This window comes from Salmo salar, chromosome 25, assembly GCF_965601325.2.
Source record: "Salmo salar chromosome 25, fSalSal1, whole genome shotgun sequence".
Taxonomy (NCBI): Eukaryota; Metazoa; Chordata; class Actinopteri; order Salmoniformes; family Salmonidae; genus Salmo; species Salmo salar.
The window spans coordinates 30031774-30058010 of record NC_138315.1 but is presented as its reverse complement, the minus strand read 5'-3'; the positions used below and the strand labels follow the sequence as shown (position 1 = coordinate 30058010).

Here is a 26237-nt window from a genome sequence, read left to right as displayed (position 1 = left end):
CGTTTGTGGTACAACCGTTGACATGACGCAAGTGAAGCTACTGCTTGTTTGAATGGCAGTTCTGAGAAAAAGCCCCCCCCCCCCCCCCACTCCAAAATAAGCCCAAAACACCTGGACGAGGTGCATGCAAGACCAAAAGCAAGTCTTACTTAAAGTCAACTTTAATGATTTCCAGCATAGCCTAAAAGGGACAACATTCTCTACATCACACAAATCTGTATACTAGGTAGATAATTAGGCAGAATCAGAATACCAGAGCACATGAAAAAGCTTTATTGTTACACACAGCTTAAACAATGACAAATAGTGCTTCGACGTCAAGCTTAGAATGTGTGAGCTTTTTAGCAATGTCACTAGAAGGGGACTAGTAGTGTTCTCACTGTTATAACTTACATAAATTAGCATTAAATATCTTATTTGACAAGATTTTACAAAGAAGCAGGAAAAATACAGGATCGAGTAAACACAGGTTGCCTTCTGCTGTGCAAGACAAGATGATAGTAACACTGCAACACTGACAGTAACAAAACAGACGTATACACCTGATAGTACATTTGAACTGTGGAGTCATTTCTCTGCAGACGCACATTCAGCTTTAAATAACACATAGGGCCAGGCAGGCGGCCAGGCAGGCGGTCAGACAGGTGGCCTGTGAAGGAAAACATAGGAATGTACAGGTACACTAAATACATTGATCGATACAGGAGGGCCAGACAGATGAGCTGTCTATATGTTTACAATCACAACTCAACATATTACAATCCCCCTCAGAGACTCAGGAAACTGATATAATGTAGCATAGTTGGCTAACTCTTACAGGTTCTATATACTCTCTCCTCCATACATTCCTCTTTGATTACATAGATTTTCTCCTATTAATACCTACTTTTCCCCTATACATTTTGGGAATGTATTTTTTTTACTACAACTTTTTAAAGTACTTTTGATTAAGTGTTCAGATACGTTAAGGTAATAAACAATGTGAAACATTTCCTTCATATTTCACATGGATCAGCAACATTTGGCAGCTCAGAGAATCAGTGTTAATACACAAGGCATCAGCAGTGGCCTACTATTGTACTGTATGCTGTCAGGGAGTTTGACAACGTGGAATCTATACTGTATGCTGTCAGGGAGTTTGACAACGTGGAATCTATACTGTATGCTGTCAGGGAGTTTGACAACGTGGAATCTATACTGTATGCTGTCAGGGAGTTTGACAACGTGGAATCTATACTGTATGCTGTCAGGGAGTTTGACAACGTGGAATCTATACTGTATGCTGTCAGGGAGTTTGACAACGTGGAATCTATACTGTATGCTGTCAGGGAGTTTGACAACGTGGAATCTATACTGTATGCTGTCAGGGAGTTTGACAACGTGGAATCTATACTGTATGCTGTCAGGGAGTTTTAACTGGGGATAATGCACAGCTGAAGTGTCATTGGGGCTCGTTCAAGGACAGGCAAGTCAATATAATAATATTCAAGTGATGAAGAGCATGAGGATCAGGCCATACTGCTACTAAACACTGAACAGCTCTGCTGATGGTGTAGCTATAGTACAGTGCAGAAATATAGAAAGGGTTAATGAACTAGAATCTGTTCCGTTGTTACCGTGACGGCAGCAGCAGAACAGCCAAACTCAACGGTTCAATGTGGGCATGCAGACCATGGTATATTTAAGCAATAATGCATGAGGAGGTGTGGTATATGACCAATATACCACGGCTAATGGCTGTTCTTATGCACGTCGCAACTCAGAGCGCTTGGATACAGCCCTTAGTCGTGGTATATTTGCCATAAACAACAAACCCCGGAGCTGCCTTATTGCTGTTATAAACTGGTTACCAACATAATTAGAACAGTAAAAATAAATGCTTTGCCATACAGACTGTCAGCCAATCAGCATTCAGGGCTTGAACCACCCAGTTTATAATACAGCGTAGAGATGCCACAGCATGGTCAATATCCCCATAATTTCACATTGTCTGAAATTCCCTTAATAATACAAATCATCATCACAGCGTGTCACAATGCCAGAGATTCCTTTAGGGTCTGTGTGTGTTGGCTACTGTGGTTGACTGACTGTGTGTGACTAAGGTTAACCTTAACAGGATATGGGGCCACTCACTCAGAAGTGTCATCACGTTGTGGTATCATCTATAAGGAGGTAGAAGCCTGGGGCAACCAGAGTGGAAATGCCCATCCTCACCTCACCTCCCTAAAAGTGCATTCATAGCAGGAGTAGTGCCGGATGTGTGTGGTGTGTGTGTGTGTGTGTTTCTGTGTTGGGGGTAAGAGAGGGAAGTTGCGGGGGTCAGATGCCCTAAGCTGTGTGTGCCCTGAGCTAAAAACCGGTCAGTTGTGGTGGAGAGGTGCAGACTGAGAACATGTCTTTAATTAGGACAACTACTGTGTGTGTGTCACAGGATGTTCCCAGCAGTGGACAAGGCCCTTCTAGATAACCAGCACATCACATGGATAAAGCACGCACGCTATAGTAGGAAGTCTCTACTGTAGCTAATGGCAACATAGAGCTCACTGATAATCAAGGCTTCCTTCATATAATAGAGCACTTTCTCATATTTCACTTCAAATCTTAAAAAATCTTAGTAACATCCTTTACAAATAAAATGTTTGATAAACAAATCTGCTGCTAGGTTCATTGCGTATTTTACACTTAGAGCATGGGAGACACACAGATACTATATCATGAAATGGATATTATAGGTGAATGCACCAATTTGTAAGTCGCTCTGGATAAGAGCGTCTGCTAAATGACTAAAATGTAAAATGTAACCCATTATATTGAGACCACTCATATGTTGTAAACAATTATCTTTTCAAAGGACATGTGATCTTAAACTCAGTTATACTCATCGTAAAGGCTGTTAGAATCAACATGCACTTGTATTCATGTGAGTCTATTTGTGTGAGTATTCGTGTATGTGTAGTCATTCGAGGTTGAGTGCATTCGTGTGAGTGTATGTGTATTCGTGTGAATGTATGTGTATTTGTGTATTCATGTGAGTGTGACTGTATTCATGTGAGTGCATTCAGTCTATTTGTATTCATGTATGTGTATTCATGTGAGTGTATGTGTATTCATGTGAGTGTATTCATGTGAGTGTATGTGTATTCATGTGAGTGTATTCATGTGAGTATTGTTGGTCCCCAATCATGTGGAAACACCACCACAGAGGAGAGCTAAGGTGATGACATTATCTGGCCTGCAGCTATGGGGATTCCCTAACAGAAAACACTTTCAATTCATCACTTTCTCCCTCTCCCTTTCACTGACATTTCTCAACCCATAGCTCTCGATCTAACACGGTTCAGCCCCCCGTGTCCGTATGTCTGTCAGGTTTCCCTTTCTCTCTGTAACAGAGGTTAAGGTTACTCTCTCGCTCTCCCCTGGAACAGAAGGTTCCTGTCTGTAACAGAGGTTAAGGTTACTCTCGCCCTCTCCCCTGGAACAGAAGGTTCCTGTCTGTAACAGAGGTTAAGGTTACTCTCTGTAGCACCAGCGTGGGAGCGCTTTAACAAAGCCAGTCGTCAACGACAGCACACTAATCAACACGTGATATACAGACCAATATTAAAGGGATACTTTAGGATTTCGGCAATGAAGAGTCAGATAAACCAATGGATACCGGATATGCTTCTGCGTGCAGTTTGAAAGTTGCTAACTAGTGTTAGTGCAATTGCTAACTAGCATTAGCACAATGAGTGGAAGTCTATGGGTAACTGCTGGCATGCTTGTCATTGCGCCAATGCTATCCGGTTGTTCATCTGACTGAGGAAGTAGAAAATCCAGAAGAATCCCTTTAAAAACAACCCCAACAAAACCAGAGAAGAGAGAAGAAAATACACAATTGCTTTCAGTCACGGCATTCAAGATGCCCACAATAATAAGAATAGCTTTTTTTAATAGCGTCCTCTGGGTAACGATGGGGGTACAGCCCTATAAGGGACAGGATCCACAGTACGAGGAGGATAGATTGGGGGTTCGGGGTTTGGCAGGTACGCTGCACATCACTGAGAAGTGATGGGAATCTTCATAGGGTTTAGTTTAACAGGTAGTGCTCACTATGTAGCAGGCTTCACAGATATACTGTACAGTAAGCAGTGTTGGGGAGAGGTAAGGAGGGAGGGGAGGTAGGAGAGGTGCAGTCAGCCTAAGCGTGCTCCAGGAGCCACGGGAAGAGGGGAGTGTGGTGGGATGCTCTCCCCGCCTCTCTGGGTTCAGACTGGGGTGGGGCGTGGGTCTCCTCACAGTAACGCAGCAGGGCTTGGAGCAGCTCTCCCACCTTCCACTTCCTCTCCTTCAGCCTCTGGACCACCGCAGGCAGCTGGAAGGGCAGACAGAACAAAGCTCAGCAAGCAGTAACTAATACACACCGCAGTAATGACTGAGGTACCACTGTGTGTGTGTGGGTGTGTGTGTGTGTGTGTGTGTGTGTGTGTGTGTGTGTGTGTGTAATCCTTTGGTCGTGGGTTAAGGTTACTCACCTGCTGCAGCTCCCTGCTGTCACTAGGACTCAGCTGAACCATGGGCAGGTCAGCCATGGAGGCTGCCGCCCACTGCAGCATGCTCCTGAGCTGTGGGTCAAAGGTCATGTGCTGTGGGTCAGGGGTCATCTCCCTGAGCTCAGAGTTTACCACCAGGAGGTGCCTGTAAGCCTGAGCCTGGCCCACACGCACTGAACCTGAAGGGGGAGAGAAGAGATATCAGCTTCCTCACACTCCTGTCTCTGTCTGACAGTCGTCCCTATAGTACAGTAATATATCATCCCAACCAGCTCTCCCTGCGTTTCCTCTCCTCTGGTGGTGGGCCAAGCATGTTTCCCACGATCCCTCCCCCATTTGGCTGGCTGGGCCTGACACAGCCTGGAGCCTTAACCCCTCAGTCCACTGGGGAATCTGGTCTGACAGGCAGAGACCTCAGGCAGAGACCTCAGGCAGAGACCTCAGGCAGAGACCTCAGGCAGAGTAGATGAATGAGTGGCAGTGTGGCTGAATGTGTGGGTGGTGGGTGAATTCCCCTCCTAGCAGCACAGACACACACACAGCGCCAAGTCTAACCACTCTTAATCTATAGCAGGGAACTACGTATTACCACACAGGACTTAGGACAGGGATGTCTTCATGCTGCTCAGGTGCATGCTGAGGTGGTTCTGTTTGTAGTGTGGCTGTGCAACATGGTAAGGTATGTAGGTAAGGTATGTACTGTTTGCAGCTGATAAGGACCAAGTTACTATCAAAGGTTTCATGTAGAAATTAGAAAGAGAATATAAAGCAGCCTATTTGCCATCGATATCCGGTGCAGTTAATGATAGAAGTAACTAACTATGTCATACCGCAGGATTCATCCTTGGTCTCGAGCTCCTTGTCCTCAGTGCCTTCGCTGTGGAGTGAGAAATATTACACTGGTAAGAGAACTGACCAGCACAGGACCATTGTAGACACAGAGAGAAGAGAGGGAGAGAAAGAGCGTGCAGAGAGAGAGGGACAGCAGATAGAAAACAGGAAGGAGAGTGAGACAGAGCAGATAGGAGAGAAGAGGGAGGAAGAAGAGTGAGAGAGAGAGCAGATACAGATACAGAAGCGAGAGGAGAGAAGAGTGAGAGAGCAGATAGAGAGCAGATAGAGAGAGGAGAGAAGAGTGAGCAGATGGGAGAGCGAGCAGGCAGAATCTGGAGCCACACAGCATGCAAGAGGATACTGCGAGACAGACCACAGCTCCACATGCAAACTGGCATATAGCAAATCTGAATTCCATATAGGTTATAGTACTGCAGACAGAAGTAGTGCACTATCTATTCCTTAGGACATTACATTAGTGAACTAGACCTGGGACATTACATTATAGTGAACTAGACCTGGGCAATATTGACAAAAATCCATATCGCGATAAATTGCCTGAATTAATGCGATAACGATAAATAGAACAATACGTTTATAACAGTAATGTGCATGACTGTCTGTTTTAATTATCCTTTAAAACTACTAGTTTGATGGTTGTAGCCATCAACTGTCCCGTTAACAATCAACCATATTAGCAAACTTATTTCATTTCCAAACTTCACATTTCTCTAGTACAGGCTACTTCTCGTAATGAACAATATCAGCATAATCCCTGCGATAAATGATTGGTATGGTTGGTGTCGATCATTTGATTTATTGTCAGCAACTCCCAGCATGCTCATCTCTCCCAGTCCCCTGACTTTAGCTCTCCCCAACCGACCATTACAGTGGAAACAGTCAGAGCTTCTCTCATAGTCCTACATTCCTACCCTAGTGACTATTCACTCTTCACTATGCTTAACCATTAGCAGGAGACTTAGAAAATCATACTTTCCATATCTCTACTGTACATACACTACCAGTCAAAAGATTGAGAACACCTACTCATTCAAGGGATTTTATTTATTTTCACATTGTAGAATAATAGTTAAGACATCAAAACTATGAAATAACACATATGGAATCATGTAGTAACCAAAAAAGTGTTATACAAATCAAAATATATTTAAGATTCTTCAAATAGCCAACTTTTGCCTTGAGTGCTTTGTACACGCTTGGCATTCTCTCAACCAGCTTCACCTGGAATGCTTTTCCAACAGTCTGGAAGGAGTTCCCACATATGCTGAGCACTTGTTGGCTGCTTTTCCTTCATTCTGCGGTCCGACTCATCCCAAACCATCTCAATTTGGTTGAGGTCCAGGGATTGTGGATGCCAGATCATCTGATGCAGCACTCCATCACTCTCCTTCTTGGTCAAATATCCCTTACACAGCCTGGAGGTGTGTTGGGTCATTGTCCTGTTGAAAAACAAATGATAGTCCCACTAAGCACAAACCAGATGGGATTGCGTATTGCTGCAGAATGCTGAGGTAGCCATGCTGCTTCAGTGTGCCTTGAATTCTAAATAAATCACAGTGCCGCCAGCCAAGCACCCCCACACCATAACACCTCCATGCTTTACGGTGGGAAATACACATGCAGAGATAATCCGTTCACCCACATAAGGACATGGGGTTAGAACCAAAAATCTCAAATTTGGACCAGACCAAAGGACAAATTTCCACCGGTCTAATGTCCATTGCTCATGTTTCATGGCCCAAGCAAGTCTCTTCTTTATATTGGTAGTCTTTAATAGTGGTTTCATTGCAGAAATTCAACCATTAAGGCCTGATTCACACGGTCTCCTCTGAACAGCTGATGTTGAGATGTGTCTGTTACTTGAACTCTGAAGCATTTATTTGGGCTGCAATTTCTGAGGTGCAGTTAACTCTAATGAACGTATCGTCTGCAACAGTAGTAACTCAGGGTCTTCCATTCCTGTGGCAGTCCTCTTGAGAGCCAGTTTCATCATAGCGCCTCATGGGTTTTGCGACTGCACTTGAAGAAACTTCCAAAGTTCTTGAAATATTCCGTATTGACTGACCTTCATGTCTTAAAGTAGTGATGGACTGTCATTTCTCTTTGCTTATTTGAGTGGTTCTTGCTATAATATGGACTTGATCTTTTACCAAATAGGGCTATCTTCTGTATACCCCCCTTACTTTGTCACAACACAACTGAATGGCTTAAACACATTAAGAAGGAAAGACATTCCACAAATTAACAAGGCACACCTGTTAATTGAAATGCATTCCAGGTGACTACCTCATGAAGCTGGTTGTGAGAATGCCAAGAGTGTGCAAAGCTGTCATGGCAAAAGGTGGCTATTTGAAGAATCTCAAATATATTTTGATATGTTTATGACTTTTATGGTTACTACATGATTCCATGTGTTATTTCATAGTTGATGTCTTCACTATTATTCTACATTGTCGAAAATGGTAAAAATAAAGAAAAACTCTTGAACGAGTAGTAGGTGTTCTAAAACTTTTGACCGGTAGTGTATACATAATGCAAATATTTACAGTGTGATGTGTCAAGTGGTAAACTTGTAAAACTAAATCTACAGTTGTACATGTATTTACAGAGCCCAGGACGACAGACAACAGATTCCATTACACTTGGATCATTAACCTCTCCCATTGTCTAGCCTATACGGTATATAGATAGGACTTTCCTCCTGAAGTAGGGTGGCTTTCTCATTGTACTGTCTACTGGCTAGATATCCCTTACCGCAGGACTAGGGTGGGAGGTCTAAATGAGTCTGTTGTCATCAGTTTCCACTAGTTGAGGAGAGTCTGAGGAGAGCTCTGGTCAGGGTGTCTGCTTCTCACTCAGACATGCAGCATGCAGACAGACAGACAGAGAAAGCTGCTTCAGCCCTTCCCACAGCTACTTCAGGACACATGCAGTAGGCTTACACACACACACACACACACACACACACACACACACACACACACACACACACACACACACACACACACACACACACACACACACACACACACACACACACACACACACACACACACACACACACACACACACACACGAAAAATTATGTGAACCCTTTGGAAATACCTGGATTTCTGCATAAATTTCATCTGATCTTCATCTAGGTCACAACAATAGACAGTCTGCTAAACTAATAACACACAAACAGTTATATGTTCCAATGTCTTTATTGAACACACTGTGTAAACATTCACAGTGCAGGGTGGGAAAAGTATGTGAACCCTTGGATTTAATAACTGGCTGACCCTCCTTTGGCAGCAATAACCTCAACCAAACGTTTTCTGTAGTTGCGGATCAGACCTGCACAACGGTCAGGAGGAATTTTGGACCATTCCTCTTTACAAAACGGTTTCAGTTCAGCAATATTCTTGATGTCTGTTGTGAACTGCTCTCGAGGTCATGCCACAGCATCTCAAATCGATTTACTTCTGTGTTTTGGGTCGTTGTCCTGTTGCATCCCCCAACTTCTGGCGAGCTTCAATTGGTGGACAGATAGCCTTACATTCTCCTGCAAAATGTCTTGATAAACTTGGGAATTCGTTTTTCCGTCGATGATAGCAAGCTGTCCAGGCCCTGAGGCAGCCACAAACCATGATGCTCCCTCCACCATACTTTACAGTTGGGATGAGGTTTTGATGGTGTGCTGTGCCATTTTTTCTCCACACATAGTGTTGTGTGTTCCTTCCAAACAACTCAACTGTAGCTTCATCTGTCCACAGAATATTTTGCCAGTAGCGCTGTGTAACATCCAGGTGCTCTTTTAAAAACATCAGACGTGCAGCAATGGTTTTTTTGGACAGCAGTGGCTTCTTCCGTAGTGTCCTCCCATGAACACCATTCTTGTTTAGTGCTTTACGTATCGTAGACTCGTCAACAGAGATGTTAGCATGTACCAGGGATTTCTGTAAGTCTTTAGCTGACACTCTAGGATTCTTCTTAACCTCATTGAGCATTATGCGCTGTGCTCTTGCAGTCATCTTTGCAGGACGGCCACTCCTAGGGAGAGTAGCTACAGTGCTGAACTTTCTCCATTTATAGACAATTTGTCTTACCGTGGACTGATGAACATCAAGGCTTTCCAGCTTTATGTAAGTCAACAATTCTTAATCTCAGGTCTTCTGAGATCTCTTTTGTTCGAGGCATGGTTCACATCAGGCAATGCTTCTTGTGAATAGCAAACTCAAATTTTGTCGTCTCATTGATTGGACTCCAGGTTAGCTGACTCCTGAGTCCAATTAGCTTTAGGAGAAGTCATTAGCCTAGGGGTTCACATACTTTTTCCAACCTACACTGTGAATGTTTAAATTATATATTCAATATAGACAATAAAAATACAATAATTTGTGTGTTATTAGTTTAAGCACACTATGTTTGTCTATTGTTGTGACTTAGATGAAGATCAGATCAAATTTGATGATCAATTTATGCAGAAATCCAGGTAATTCCAAAGGTTTCACATACTTTTTCTTGCCACTGTACACACACACAGATTCCATTGACTAAGCTAATTCCACTAGTGTGCTGACAAAGTGGCGACACACAGTGACAAAGACATGCTCTGTCCTCTATGGTTATCTAGAGGGATCTGTAGAGGGTAGAAGCTGTTGTCTCATACACAGATACACAGTCACATTCTACAGCTTTGCTGATCACAGCTCTGACATCATGCAGTGATTAGGGGTGTAAGCAGAAGTTGGCCCTAACTACTGAGACAGGGTCAGATGATGTAATGGTAACGGTTAGGATATGGGGATAGGATCTGATCCTAGATCTGGAGCTATAAAGAGACTAGCGGTTAGAATTAGCACTGTTAGCTGTATGTACGGACCGACCTGTCGGAGGGAGAGAAGGACAGGTGCTCTTCATACACCTCTCCCTCTAACCCCAGGCTGCTCCAACTACTGCTGTTCCCATTGCTGCAAGAGACAAGACCATTGCTCAACACTGGGAGCTAACACTGGGCACACACAAACACAGTCTGAGGCGATGGAAACACAAAGGTCTTCCTAAGCGTTATCAAGCAAGTCTGTCTTACCTGGAAAAAACAACTGTTCCATTATTAATGTTGTCCATCTAAATGTGAGGCTTGGTATAGGCTTGGTCCTGAAAGAACTGTCAATCAAAGCAACAACTGATGACTGGTAATGATGTGAGATCACTGCATTCTCCACCAGGACATCCAGACGGCAACTGGAGCACCACATCCATCACAACACACTGCATCACTATAATTAGTCCCCATTATCAGGCTGGCTGGTACCTGCTCTGGTATGGAGAGAATGATGTGGCAATCTAAAAATAACTCCGCCTATGTCAATCAGCTCATTAATGACCCAGCTAAAACCGAAGTGTCTCGGGAGCTGTGGTTTGTGAGAGTGGTATGCTGAAAGGTCGTTCAAGTTCGAATCGTTTTGAAATGGAGCCGTTCCTTTCCTGGGTTATTTGGTTTATTTGTTGACAAATGGGAGATGGTTGGATAGGTCTTTTGATGGACTTTGTTCCTGTGGAAAGGGCCTGGGGCAGAGAAAGAGACAGGCTGCTACAGACACAGCCTTTAGTAAATATTATGATACCTTCACTAGGTCCTGTTGGCCAACATAACTAGCTGCTCTCCTCACACATTCTCCCTTTCACTATCTGGGGAGAGAAGTGTACATGTGTACTGGGTCTGTTCCATAGAGATCGCAGACTGAGACTTGGAATGTCAAGAACTCTACTCCTACCCTGAGACTATAGACTGGTGAGACCATGTCACTCTCAGAGCATTACACCAGATTCACACCAACAGACCTGTGTGTGTGTGTCTATCAGAAAGGAAAATACATTTCTCTTAAAAAGCTAGACATTATCCTTATGCAGTTACTCAAACAATCTCAGCAGAACTCGGCATTTAACAGCCATTTAAAATCTAGAACATTGACACGAGGAGAGACTATATTTGCTCAAATCAGAGTTAATCGTTTCATGGCAGGGGAAGGTACTAGAGCCCTCAAACTCAACTCTGGACCTCAAAGCCAGTTCCTTTGCGTTTTTTTAATCATTCCCCTCTAACCAGGGATTGATTGAGACCTGGTAAGAGCGTAATAGCACTATTCTAGAGGTTTCCAAATGATACATTCTGCTGTCAGTGACCTAGTGACTTCACATCCTCCAGAGGCCTGCTAACGTCAGCCTGACAGGTAACATGGAGGAACCGGTCTTGTACCGATCTCAACTCAGTCTCACAGGATCAAACCAGCTAATCACTAAATCACCACAGTCACCTTAAAACCACATGGGAAACACCATTTGATCTCTCGACTGAAAAATACATCTATTTCTCATTGGCAGTGTAGCCAAAGCGATGATGACTGACTTGCATTCATTAGTTTCAGCATTCATTTAAGTCTAGGCTGAATGCCACAACCATAGTCGAAAGCTCTACTATTCATATCATCCATCTGTGGACATTGAACATGGGTTAGAGTCATTCGCTGGTGTGTGAGAGACAACAGTGCTCATAGACAATAGAGAAGTGTTTCAAGAGGTGAATCATTAGTCAGCTAATCTAGACTAGAGACATTTAATTTAGCCTTCAGAGAAACTAAAAGAATAGAGCAGAATAGTTTGAGACTACATGATGTTCAGTGTGTTCTCTACCTGTCGCTGAGGTGCAGGAAGCTGCTGGTCTCGTCAGGGTGTTCGTCCTCGAAGCTGAGGCGGGACCAGCTGCCCAGGCTGTCGTCTCCCACACTCAGACTGAGCTGCTGGGACACCGAGGACTCTGTGGCCTCCCTGCCTGGGAAACTACCACAGGGACAGGGGAGGGAACCAGACACATTAATAAAGAATTTTTATACATAGGGATACAGAGAATAGTTAGTTATCAAGATGGTGAACCCCTTCTTGGCTCCTTTACTATGGTTGCGTAAGCTGGTCAAATACGGAAAAGAAAAATGTTTGGACTCACTCTACAATGAATTGACCAATATGGTGCGTCACAAGAACTTGCCTTACCTATTACTAACCATTGCAGTTAACCCATAAGGAAATCCACGTGAACAGTCATAGAAACTTACAGAAATTGTCTCCGCATGTGATTGTAACATTAGTGCTAGTCACAGAGTGGTGGTGTTGTGTCTTAAAAATGTTTAAAAGGAGAGCCTCACACTCTAGGAGCTCAGATGCAATCATTTAACCTAATAACAAGCTGTCTTCATCAGGGTATAATGACAAACACTGCCTGTCACTAGTTTATATAGTGTCAAAGGACACACACAGGTGTGGCTTGATATCATTGATTTATTTACAGATATAAATAGAACATATAAAAAGCATGAATGGATAACCTACGATCATAGATACAATTTTCTACATAGGCCTGTAAACATTTACAATGAATAGGAAAAGCACAATAATCACAAGAATGGCTTCAGATCAAAGTCTACGTTGAGACTGAAGGGAGCAAGGGTCTTTAATTTAAAGATCCAGGCAGCCTCTCGTTTCAACAATACATTGTCAAGATCACCCACTCTCCTAGACAGGGTGACGCGTTCGATGCCGAAATAGCGAAGGTTTGCTTCCAAAAAGTGGGCCGCAATTGGTTACGTCGAGATTTTGCACCTAATGGTGCTACGATGTTCCCGAGATTCATACTTTTAATTCGCGCTTCGTTTTACCCAAATCATTTTTACCACAAGGACCAGTTAGTGGCAACAAAAAGTATTTGAACCCTTTTGGAATGACCTGAATTTCTGCATAAATTGGTCATAAAATTTGATCTGAGCTTCATCTAAGTCACAACAAAAGACAAAAACAGTCTGCTTAAACTAATAACACACAAACAATTATACATTTTCATGTCTTTATTGAACACACTGTGTAAACATTCACAGTGCAGGGTGGGAAAAGTATGTGAACCCTTGGATTTAATAACTGGCTGACTCTCCTTTGGCAGCAATAACCTCAACCAAACGTTTTCTGTAGTTGCGGATCAGACCTGCATAACGGTCAGGAGGAATTTTGGTCCATTCCTCTTTACAAAACAGTTTCAGTTCAGCAATATTATTGATGTTTGTTGTGAACTGCTCTCGAGGTCATGCCACAGCATCTAAAAATCGGGTAGAGGTCAGGACTCTGAATGGGCCACTCCAGAAGGCGTATTTTCTTCTGTTGAAGCCATTCTGTTGTTGATTTACTCCTGTGTTTTGGGTTGTTGTCCTGTTGCATCCAACTTCTGGCGAGCTTCAATTGGTGGACAGATAGCCTTACATTCTCCTGCAAAATGTCTTGATAAACTTGGGAATTCATTTTTCTGTCAATGATAGCAAGCTGTCCAGGCCCTGAGGCAGCACAGCAGCCCCAAACCATGATGCTCCCTCCACCATACTTTACAGTTGGGATGAGGTTTTGATGTTGGTGTGCTGTGCCTTTTTTTCTCCACACATAATGTTGTGTATTCCTTCCAAACAACTCAACTGTAGCTTCATCTGTCAGTAGCGTTGTGGAACATCCAGGTGCACTTTTGCAAACTTCAGACGTGCAGCAATGGGTTTTTTTGGACAGCAGTGGCTTCTTCCGTAGTGTCCTCCCATGAACACCATTCTTGTTTAGTGCTTTACGTATCGTAGACTCGTCAACAGAGATGTTAGCATGTACCAGGGATTTCTGTAAGTCTTTAGCTGACACTCTAGGATTCTTCTTAACCTCATTGAGCATTCTGCGCTGTGCTCTTGCAGTCATCTTTGCAGGACGGCCACTCCTAGGGAGAGTAGCTACAGTGCTGAACTTTCTCCATTTATAGACAATTTGTCTTACCGTGGACTGATGAACATCAAGGCTTTTAGAGATACTTTTGTAACCCTTTCCAGCTTTATGTAAGTCAACAATTCTTAATATCAGGTCTTCTGAGATCTCTTTTGTTCGAGGCATGGTTCACATCATCATCTGCACATCGATCACGCCAGTGTTAACCTGTTGGGGCTAGGGGGCAGTATTTGCACGGCCGGATAAAAAACGTACCCGATTTAATCTGGTTACTACTCCTGCCCAGTAACTAGAATATGCATATAATTATTGGCTTTGGATAGAAAACACCCTAAAGTTTCTAAAACTGTTTGAATGGTGTCTGTGAGTATAACAGAACTCATTTGGCAGGCCAAAACCTGAGAAGATTCCTTACAGGAAGTGGCCTGTCTGACAAGTTCTTGCCCTCCTTGATCATCTCTAACAAATAATCTCTGGCATGACGTGACACTTCCTACGGCTCCCATGGGCGCTCAGAAGGCAGGAAAAAGCTGAACGATGTAATTCCATCCCCAGGCTGAAACACATTAGCGCGTTTGGCAAGTGCTCTATCAGAGGGCCATTAGACTGAGGCTCGTGCATGAGGGGATAGCATGCTTTTACTTTCACTGTCTTTGTAATAAAAAACGATTTCCCGGTCGGAATATTATCGCTTTTTTACGAGAAAAATGGCATAAAATTTGATTTTAAACAGCGTTCGAAGTACGGTAATGGAATATTTAGAAATGCGCCATGCTCGTCACCCTTATTTACCCTTTCGGATAGTGTCTTGAACGCACAAACAAAACGCCGCTATTTGGATATAACAATGGATTATTTGGTACCAAACCAACATTTGTTATTGAAGTAGAAGTCCTGGGAGTGCATTTTGACGAAGAACAGCAAAGGTAATAACATTTTTCTTATAGTAAATCTGACTTTGGTGAGTGCTAAACTTGCTGGGTGTCTAAATAGCTAGCCCTGTGATGCCGGGCTCTCTACTTAGAATATTGCAAAATGTGCTTTCACCGAAAAGCTATTTTAAAATCGGACATATCGAGTGCATAAAGGAGTTCTGTATCTATAATTCTTAAAATAATTGTTATGTTTTTTGTGAACGTTTATCGTGAGTAATTTAGTAAATTCACCGGCAGTGTTCGGTCGGAATGCTAGTCACATGCTAATGTAAAAAGCTGGTTTTTGATATAAATATGAACTTGATTGAACAAAACATGCATGTATTGTATAACAATGTCCTAGGTGTGTCATCTGATGAAGATCATCAAAGGTTAGTGCTGCATTTAGCTGTCTTCTGGGTTTTTGTGACATTATATGCTAGCTTGAAAAATGGGTGTCTGATTATTTCTGGCTGGGTACTCTGCTGACATAATCTAATGTTTTGCTTTCGTTGTAAAGCCCTTTTGAAATCGGACAGTGTGGTTAGATTAACGAGAGTCTTGTCTTTAAAATGGTGTAAAATAGTCATATGTTTGAAAAATTGAAGTTTTTGCATTTTTGAGGTATTTGAATATCGCGCCACGGGATTACACTGGCTGTTGAGTAGGTGGGACGCAAGCGTCCCACCTAGCCCATAGAGGTTAATGCTAAATTGTAATTATTTCTTCACTATGGCCTATTTATTGCTTTACCTCCCTGATCTTACTACATTTGCACACACTGTATATAGTTTTTTAGATTGTGTAATTGACTGTACTTTTGTTTATGTGTAACTCTGTTGTTTTAGTCGCACTGCTTTGCTTCATCTTGGCCAGGTCGCAGGCCTACCTGGTTAAATAAAGGTGAAATAAAATAAATAAACAAACATCAGGCAATGCTTCTTGTGAATAGCAAACTCAAACTGTGAGTTTTCTTTTTAATATGGCAGGGCAGCTCTAACCAACATCTCCAATCTCGTGTCATTGATTGGACTCCAGGTTAGCTGACTCCTGACTCCAATTAGCTTTAGGAGAAGTCATTAGCCTAGGGGTTCACATACTTTTTCCAACATGCACTGTGAATGTTTAAATTATATATTCAATATAGACAAGAAAAATACAATAATGTTTGTTATTAGTTTAAACACACCATATTGTTGTGACTAAGCTGAAGATCAGATCAAATTGTATGACTAATTTATGCAGAAATCCAGGTAATTCCAAAAGGTTCACATACTTTTTCTTGCTACTGTCTAAGATAAATAACTGCCTTATCGGAGCACATGATAACACCTTTGATATGGATCTGTTTCCCTGTTTGAGGGTGTTTGAAGGATCTACATTTGTAAGTGCCATTGCATTGAGCACAGCCATTACACTTGTAATTTCCATCCGGTAGAGGTGCAAATAGACCTTGCGCAGGGGTATTTTGGTGTGGTAAATCAGAGTTTACCAATTGATCTCTGAGATTTCTGCCCCGCGAGAATACGACCAAGGGAGGGTCCGAAAACACATGACCGATACTGTTATCGTATTTTAGAATGTGCCAATGTTTGTGAACGATTCCCTTAATTTGTTCAGAGCGCTTTGAATAGCGGGTAGTTAGAACGCAAGAATGCTTCTTTTTGCGAGACTGTCCTTGAAAGAGATCATGTCTCGATTTGTTTTGGATTTTCTCAATGACAGTATTAATCTGAACATTTTTGTACCCCCTCTCCTTGAATTTTCTTTGCGTCTCAGACATATTTCTGTCGAAATCTGATCGTTTTTTGCTAATTCTTTTGATTGGACAGAATTGGCTGTAGGGCAAACTGTTTTTCAAGGGAAGCGGGAGACAATTATCAGCCCTCAACAAACTGTTAGGATCAGTAGGTTTCCTGTAAAGATCAGTGTATAGAACATTATCCTCACACAAAATCAGAAGACAAAGAAAACTGATTTGACGTGTCAGATTGCATAATAAATCTCAGGTGCTCAGAACAAGGGTTAAGAAAAGCATGGAATGCCTGGAGCTGTTTTGCATCACCCCTCCATAGAACCAAAATATCATCAATATACCGTTTACAAATAATAATGTTAAGCAATAATTTTTGAGAGGACTAAGAATTGACTGTTTCTCCATGTAACCCACATACAAATTAGCATAGTTAGGAGCCATGGGGGATCCCATAGCAGTACCCTTCGTCTGAATAAAGAAATCATTTAGAAACATGAAGTAGTTGTGTGTGAGTACTATTTCAGCCAATGTTAAATTGCATGCACTGGAAGGTAGTTATATTCCATGGTTTCAATTCCGGTGTTGTGTCTTACAGACGTTGTCACAGTGTATTGGTACCTGAGGTTGGTGGTCTGGCATGTGTTGGATAGTGCTGACGTCATGATCTCGGCGGTCAGGCTCTCGGCGAAGCTGTACCCGTCGTGTCCGATCCCGCTGTCGGCGTTCAGGCTGGTGTTGCTCAACTCGCGCTTGGCCCCCTCCATCGCCGTAGTGACCATCTCCTCTGCGAACACGGCCCTGCGGTCCAGATTGATGTGGATCTCAGGGATCTCCAGGCCGCATACCCCCACATCCCCTTCCAGCCTCCCCCTCCTCCTCTGGCCTGCTCCTCCACCGAGGAGGTGCTGCCTGTTGGGCCGTGAGCAGAACAGACACTCCCTGACCTGGAAAAACAAACAACATGCATACTCAAGGACTGTACCTAAAACAAAAAATGGTGGGTGCTAGATCCTCATAAGTAATCCATAGAAAACAGAGACTTCCTGACCTGGCAGTACTGGCAGGTTGTTTCCCCCAGTGCAGAGCCCACTGCTCGCCTCTCAGAGTGGTGGTGTCTGTATGGACCCTGCTGGGCTGGGTTTCCTGCCGAGGCCAGGCCCATCTCCAACGTGTCATCCACTATGTTCCTGGCATAGTGCTCCAGAACCTGCAGAGACAAACGCTGGGAATTAGAGCAAGCTGATGTGATGCTACAATGCAATGATGATAGAATGAATCAGACTTCTTAATTTAACATCTCCATGTTAACAGTATCTTTCCCTATTCAAATACAAATATTAAATAAACTAAACTAACCTCCATGACTCCACTGCTGTAGCCGCCGTCGTACAGGCTGCCTGTGCTGTGGTACTGCCTGCTATTCCCCTCCTTGGACAGCAGGGGGCATGAGAAGGAGTTCCTGATCAGGCTCTCTGCCATGTCCTCCAGCTTCGACTTCTTATACAGACACGAGTCAGTCCGGGACTTGGGTAGTCGGACCGACGGCACACAAAGTTTGCGTGTGACATCACAGGTGATGTTGCACGCCAACGACTCTGCGAAGTTCACCAGCTCCATGTACTCCCTCTGGCTCCCATCGTCAATGTCTCTGGAAGGAGATCCCACTCTCCCTGCTTCGTCCCTGGGTACGGATGGCTCGGCATTGGGTCCCCTGCAGCCATTCTGCTGGAGCCTCCTGGAGTGGTGGTGCCTGGAGGAGGATGGTCTCTTCATGTTGCGGGCAGCATGGGCCAGGCCCAGTTTGATGGAGCGGTAGGCCAGACGGCTAGCATACTGATCCAGGACCAGCTCCCTGCTGCCTCCCTCTTTCTTTAGCACCCTGATGAGGTAGCCAGCGTACTCATCTGTCACACTCTCACAGCTGGGGTAGTCAGAGGACAGGCCAGAGCTGGGGGTAGAGGTGGATGGGTGGAGGACAGGCAAGAGGTCATTGGACCACTGTTCAGCCAGACGACCCACCCTGCAGTCTTTGCTGTGTTCACTGGGCTGGGGTTGGTAGTGGTGAGGGCATTCCACCGACTGCTCCTGGCTGCCTTGTTTGAGCGCACTGTGGTGACACTGACCTGACCACATTATCCTCTTCACGTCGCTGATCACCTCTCCCGCCACCTCGCCAGCGTATATCCACAGCGTGTTCAGAGTCTGCGCTGAGAACTGGGCCATGCTGTCTCTCCGCTCCTCCCTGCCCTCCACCGTCCTTCTACCTTCATCATCCACTCCTCCCAGGGTGTCTATCTCTGTCGCCATGGAGACGATGTGGCACGCCAGGCGCTCTGCGTAATGGAGGGCTCCCTTGTCGGCCATCTTGTGTCCTCCATCCAAGAGGTTGAGCTCTGGCTGCATACGGCTTCCTGTCTCAGTTACAGAGTTAACCCCTTCTACTCTACCCTCTTCCTCTTCCTCCTCCTCGTTCCCGTCTGCCTCCTCAGACAGAGACCTCATCAGTTTGAGCATGAAGTCAGCCTTGTCTGTCTCAGAGGTGGATTCTTTGGGCTCGGGCCCTGGCTGGTAGTGTGGGGTGGGAGGAGGGGTGGCGGTGGAGAACTCCTTGGCCAGTTTGCCTTTCAGCTTCTTGGAGAACTGCTTGATCTGTTTCTCCTGGGACACCTCGCTGGGCTGCTGGGGGGTCGAGGGTGGTGTACCAGGGGTCCTGTTGGACTTGTGACCAGGGCTGCGAACCATCTCCTCGCAGGTGGCCATCTTCCTGCCTCCCCAGCCTCCCATCTCCAACCCTGGCACCTCTAGAGTGTCCATCATCACAGGCCGGGTCTCAGCGACTGCTCTGCTGGTCTTGGAGCCTGCCTCAAAGTTCACTCCTCCCGGGGTCTGAAAGGGAGGGTGGAGAGAGTAGAGGGAGGTCTGGTCAGTGACACTACCCTCCTGTCCGGATGGAGGTCCCCGACCAACTATGGTCTTAGAAAGGAAGTCGGCACAGTCCTCCACCTTCTTCTTCATCTTCGTGGCAGTCATCAGTTCACATGCTTCACTCACTATCATATCCACCATGTTGCCAGAGAAGTTGTGAAAGCGGGTCTTTGACAGCAGGTCAGTTTGTGTGGCAGCAGTAGCATCAGAGGACGTTGTGGTCACCACTCTGTTCTCTGAGCTGCAGCTCCTCTTGGGGCTGGTCTGAGCCAGGCTGGTCTTACACTGGCAGATCTCCTCTGAGTCGTGGAGGTGGGAGATGGCCTGGCCTGCCTGGGGGACCGGTACACAGCTGGCCATTCCAGACACACAGAACAGCGCCTTCTTCACCGTACAGCCATCCTCGCCTGATGGACCTGGGCCTTCCTCGGCTGGGTTAACGTGGAAAGCCTGGTGGCCTGCGGCGGTACTGCAGGTGGTGTGTGTGTCGACAGCGCTGACGTAGCAGATGTTGTCCACAGAGACACTGATGGCTGCCTGGGTACTGAAGGCAACATCAGCCTGGGACAGTTCTATGAAGGCCTCCTGGAGGACAGACTCTGAGAGGTCCGAGGCATAGGAAGACATCACTTCCTCATCGTCGTCCTCCCCCACCCCGAAGGACCAATCGCTGGGGGTGAGGGGGGTGGAGGGATGGGAGAACTGACACACTTCCATCATCCCCTCAAACACCAGCTCCTCTGCCAGGTCAGCGGCAAACTGCGTCACCGTGCTGTTGAACATCTGCTTCTTCACCATCAGGAAGTCTTTCAGAGCCCCTGACACCGCCTCTCCCACCAGGAATCCAGCCAGTCCGTTGATGGCCCGTTCCTTCAGGACGTAAGCATGGCGCATGCCGATCTCCTGGAAGGCCATCTGGAAGACAGACGAGGTGAGTCTGGCGGCCAGGTGGCAGAGCGTGGTGGTGCAGGAGGACATTCCCTTCTGCAAGTCTCTTAGGGCGCTGCCCAGGCTCATCTCTACCAAGTCTGTAGCGAACCTCTGGATGCCATCCTTCAGAGACTGGGGCTTCTGCTGCAGCTTGGAGAGAGTCACCGTCTCCTGGATCTCAGACAGCTTCATGATGTGTCCAGACTGGTTCTGGAACTCCTTGTGACAGACACAGCTCAGGTTCTTGTTGTCGTTGAGATTCACGGGAGACTGGTATCCACACACAGAGCCCAGGATCTCCTTGGACAAACTGCTGGCAAAGTCTGAGTAGGTCTTGTAGAGGGTACACAGGTCCTGGGGTTTCCGTAGCTCTGAAACGTCTCCTACCTCTCCCTCAGTCTTCCAGAAGAAATCCAGAGCTCCTCCGTCTCCCAAAGGGCTGAAGGCTGAGGAGCTGACAGGGCTGAAGAGAGGACCTCCACTCTCCTCACAGGAGGTCCGGGCCGGCCGGGGGGAGTCAGGGGATCCGAAGGGAGAGCCAGGGGGAAGGGGGCTTCTGAGCGGGGTGGGTTTCTTCACATTGGCCGGTAGGGTGCGCTGGTCGAAACGGTGGGGGTTCATGGTGGAACAGCTTCGGGACACTTTCTTGGACCCCGATTTGCCAGTACCAGCTTCAGAGTACTTCTTCTTCTGATCTAGGCTGGTGGGGGTAATGGAGGATGTCGGGTCTAGAGGTAGAGTGAGTGTACAGCTCTCTGAGCTCAGTTCGTCTAGGTCATCAAACTGGTCAAAGCTGTCGAAGAACTCGCTGACCTCAGAGTCAGAGTCCTCCACCCTGTCTGTTGGCCCCCCAGGGATCTGAGGGATGTCCAGTGTCGCTTTGAGACTCTTCTGGTAGCCAACCTCATCTAGAAAGATGATTGGACTAGGGCTTGAGCCATCCGATTCCTCTGAGTCGCTGACAGGTCGCGTGGGGGAGGGGAGCTGGGCTCTTGGGCTGTAGAGGGTCCACTGGGACTCTGCTCCTCTGGAGTGCTGTACGGTAATGGACACCTCTGGGGGAGACCTGCGATTGGTTAAGGACTTCCTGGGGGCAGAGCTGATTATGATCCTGGAACCTGATAAATCCTTGTTTCTCTTGTGGGCGGGGACAGTCTGGGAGGCCACATCACGCTGGTTTCCATGGAGATAAGAGCCATTGGCTAGGGAAAGAGACAAGAGGGATAGAGAGCAGTGGTAACCGAGACTGTCTTAATTTAAAAAACACTTCAGATTATGCAACACATCAAGCTCTATTGAACATCCCACTACATAGTTGTGATGAACCTACAGTTGTCCTCCTCCTCCTCCAGGTGTTCCAGAGCGGTGACAAAGTCGTCTTCGATGGACGACACAGACTGGTTGGTGTTATCGTCCTCGGGCTGGCAGGACTCAGCTGTGCCCTTATGGAGGGCCTGGAGCTCCAGAGCATAGCGGACCCCCGCAGCGTAACGCCCCAGAAGGCCCACCAAGACACCAACAATGGCCTGGCTGGGGCTGGGTCTCAGAACACACACCGCCTTCAGCCAGCACTGCTGCTGTGGAGGAGAGAGAAAAGACTCAGTTTGCTGGCTGCCTTGTTGATTCTTACTGCAAATGAACAATCAGCTCTTTGAGGAATAAAAAACTAGAACACTTGCCACTGGTAAACAGAGTCTGCAGACTGTCAGTGCCTGCCATGTCCGGGAGTGCATCAGACCAAAGCTTTCTAACCATCTGAGTGTTTCTGGATATGTAAACTCACAGGAATTCACAAAGGAGTTTTCTATTCTTCTGTCTGTGTCTTACAGAGAGAGAGAGAGGGGCTCTACTGAGACAGCCCTGTTATGTCTGCATGTGGTCTGATGCGTTGTTGAATATGCAGAATAGAACACTCTGCACCACTATTATCTTGGCCACCGTGGGTAGAGGGGCTGAGTTTTAGTTGTACTGCCTTTCTGTTTATCTGTCTGTCACACACACTGTAACCACACATATGTCTGCATGTCTGTCAGTCACAAACAATGTAACCACAAAGCTGCAGAGCCAGACTGAACACTAGCAGACACAAGGCAGGACAACGTGGCAATCACTGGTGAGAAAACAAGCAGCCACACTATCCCAGAAATCTGTACACCTGGTTGTGGTTAACAGGGTGAAAACACAGAATCTCTCAGACCTTTGCACACAGCCTAAGGAAGGTCCTATGAATCAGCTTGAAAACTACAGTACCGGTCAAAAATGTTGACACCTACTCATTCAAGGGTTTTTCTTTATTTTTACTATTTTCTACATTGTAAAATAATAGTGAAGACATCAACACTATGAAATAACACATGGAATCATGTTGTAACCAAAAAAGTGTTAACCTCTCTTGGGTAGGGGGCAGTATTTTCACGTCCGGATAAAAAACGTACCCGATTTAATCTGGTTATTACTCCTGCCCAGAAACTAGAATATGCATATAATTGTTTGATTTTGATAGAAAACACCCTAAAGTTTCTAAAACTGTTTGAATGGTGTCTGTGAGTATAACAGAACTCCTATGGCAGGCCAAAACCTGAGAAGATTCTATACAGGAAGTGCCCTCTCTGACCATTTCTTGGCCTTCTATAGCCTCTTTATCGAAAACAGAGGATCTCTGCTGTAACGTGACATTTTCTAAGGCTCCCATAGGCTCTCAGAAGGCGCCAGAACGGGGAATGATGACTCTGCAGTCCCTGGGCGGAAAACAGTAGGGGATTTGGAAAGTGGTCGATCTGAGAACAATGACACGGGTGCACGTGAAGACACCATTTTCTTCTTTCAGTCTTTGAACGAAAACATGTCTCCCGGTCGGAATATTATCGCTATATTAAGAGAAAAATCGCATAAAAATTGATTTTAAACAGCGTTTGACATGCTTCGAAGTACGGTAATGGAATATTTTGAAATGTTTTGTCACGACATGCGTCTGCGCGTCACCGTTTGGATAGGGACCTGAACGCACGGACAAAACAGAGGATATTTTAACATAACTATGGATTATTTGGAACCAAAACAACATTGGGTGTTGAAGTAGAAGTCCTGGGAGTGCATTCTGACGAAGAACAGCAAAGGTAATCCAATTTTTCTTATAGTAATTCTGAGTTTAGTGAACGCCAAACTTGGTGGGTGTCAAATTAGCTAGCCCGTGATGGCGATCTATCTACTCAGAATATTGCAAAATGTGCTTTTGCCGAAAAGCTATTTTAAAATCTGACACCGCGATTGCATAAAGGAGTTCTGTATCTATAATTCTTAAAATAATTGTTATGTTTTTTGTGAACATTTATCGTGAGTAATTTAGTAAATTCCCCCGGAAGTTTTCGGTATGTTTGCTAGTTCTGAACGTCACATGCTAATGTAAAAAGCTGGTTTTTGATATAAATATGAACTTGATTGAACAAAACATGCATGCATTGTATAACATAATGTCCTAGGAGTGTCATCTGATGAAGATAATCAAAGGTTAGTGCTGCATTTAGCTGTGGTTTTGGTTTTTGTGACATTATATGCTAGGTTGAAAAATGGGTGTGATTATTTCTGGCTGGGTACTCTCCTGACATAATCTAAGGTTTTGCTTTCGTTGTAAAGCCTTTTTGAAATTGGACAATGTGGTTAGATTAACGAGAGTCTTGTCTTTAAAATGGTGTAAAATAGTCATATGTTTGAGAAATTGAAGTTATAGCATTTTTAAGGTTTTTTAATTTCGCGCCACTCGATTCCACTGGCTGTTGACTAGGTGGGACGATTTCGTCCCACATACCCGAGAGAGGTTAAACAAATCAAAATCTATTTTATATATTTGAGATTCTTCAAAGTAGCCACCCTTTGCCTTGATGACAGCTTTGCATATTATTGGCATTCTCTCAACCAGCTTCATGAGGTAGTCACCTGGAATGCATTTCAATTAACAGGTGTGCTTTGTTAAAAGTTAACTTGAGCAATTTCTTTCCTTCTTAATGCATTTGAGCCAATCAGTTGTGCTGCGACAAGGTAGAGATGGCATACAGAACATAGCACTATTTGGTAAAAGACCAAGTCCATATTATGGCAAGAACAGCTCAAATATCGACAGTCCATCATTACTTGAAGGCATGAAGGCCAGTCAACGCGGAAAATGTCAAGAACTTTTTTAGTTTTTTCAAGTGCAGTCGCAAAAACTATCAAGAGCTATGATGAAACCACCACAGGAAAGAAAAACCCAGAGTTACCTCTACTGAACTTATCCTCTGCAGCCGAGTTAACTGCTCCTCAGATTGCAGCCCAAATAAACATGAGAAATGGACATTAGACCGGTGGAAATTTGTCCTTTGGTCTGATTAGTCCAAATTTGAGATTTTTGGTTCCAAACGCCGTGTCTTTGTGAGATGCAGAGTAGGTGAACGGATGATCTCTACATGTGTGGTTCCCACCGTGAAGCATGGAGGAGGAGGTGTGGGGGTGCTTTGCTGGTGACACTGTGATTTATTTAGAATTCAAGGCACACTTAACCAGCATGGCTACCACAGCATTCTGCAGCGATACACCATCCAATCTGGTTTGCGCTTAGTGGGACTATCATTTGTTTTTCAACAGGGCTGTGACCCAAAACACATCTCCAGGCTGTCTAAGGGATATTTGACCAAGAAGGAGAGTGATGGAGTACTGCATCAGATTACCTGGCCTCCACAATCACCAGCCCTCAACCCAATTGAGATGGTTTGGGATGAGTTAGACCGCAGAGTGAAGGAAAAGCAGCCAACAAGTGTTCAGCATATGTGGGAACTCCTTCAAGACTGTTGGAAAAGTATTCCTCAAGAAGCTGGTTGAGAGAATGCCAAGAGTGTGCAAAGCTGTCATCAAGGCAAAGGGTGGCTACTTTGAAATATCTCAAAAATATTTTGATTTGTTTAACACTTTTTTGGTTACTACATGATTCCATGTGTTATTTCATAGTTTTGATGTCTTCACTATTATTCTACAATGCAGAAAATAGTAAAAATAAAGAAAAACCCTGGAATGAGTAGGTGAGTCCAAACTTTAAGGGTACTGTATATTGAACTCTTATCTACCTGTGAAATACTGTATTTCCTCTGAAGCAGTCTACAGACCTGAGAAACACAGTCTCTCCCCTTTACCTATTAGAAACTTCCTCTCCTGTCATGTTAACCTGAGTAGAAGAGTCCCTCCTGTCGGCTGATCTCCTGCTGTCCTTCAGTAGCAGCACCTCTTCGTTTTTCAGGCTGGTGACATGGAGAGACCTCAGCAGCTCCACCAGGTCCCCCGGGAGAGAAGACAGGGCCTGGGGACAGGGACAGAACACACAAATAACACATTAATAACATCAATTAATAAGACATTAATTGAACTACAGAAGTCAGAGCTGGTGCAGTAACTGTCACCTGTAGAGTTAGATCCTCTCCTTCAGAGTGGCCAGGCAAACACACAAAATGGATCTGAGGGAAGAAAGGGACAAGTCAGGGAAATTCTGCATATCATGAAGTCATAATCAAAGTGTGG

The 26237-nt window shown here is 44.9% G+C and overlaps 1 protein-coding gene across 6 annotated transcripts in view; it reads right to left on the bottom strand.

The window, feature by feature from the left end:
* Positions 1-250: 250 nt before the first annotated feature.
* The window catches only part of LOC106586515 (A-kinase anchoring protein 11), a 30141-nt gene continuing 4154 nt past the window's right edge, over positions 251-26237 (bottom strand). For 3 of the 6 annotated variants that reach the window (XM_014173902.3, XM_014173903.3, XM_014173904.3), the window contains 11 exons: positions 26120-26173; positions 25888-26019; positions 22027-22273; positions 18198-21898; positions 17890-18048; positions 17460-17785; positions 12066-12212; positions 10259-10342; positions 5363-5409; positions 4515-4711; positions 251-4354 (listed from right to left, as the gene is read on the bottom strand). In XM_014173902.3, the coding sequence (XP_014029377.3) occupies positions 4181-4354; positions 4515-4711; positions 5363-5409; positions 10259-10342; positions 12066-12212; positions 17460-17785; positions 17890-18048; positions 18198-21898; positions 22027-22273; positions 25888-26019; positions 26120-26173 (5268 nt within the window). In that variant the 3' untranslated portion in view covers positions 251-4180. The other 3 variants (XM_014173906.3, XM_014173907.3, XM_082969093.1) reach the window with 3 other exon arrangements.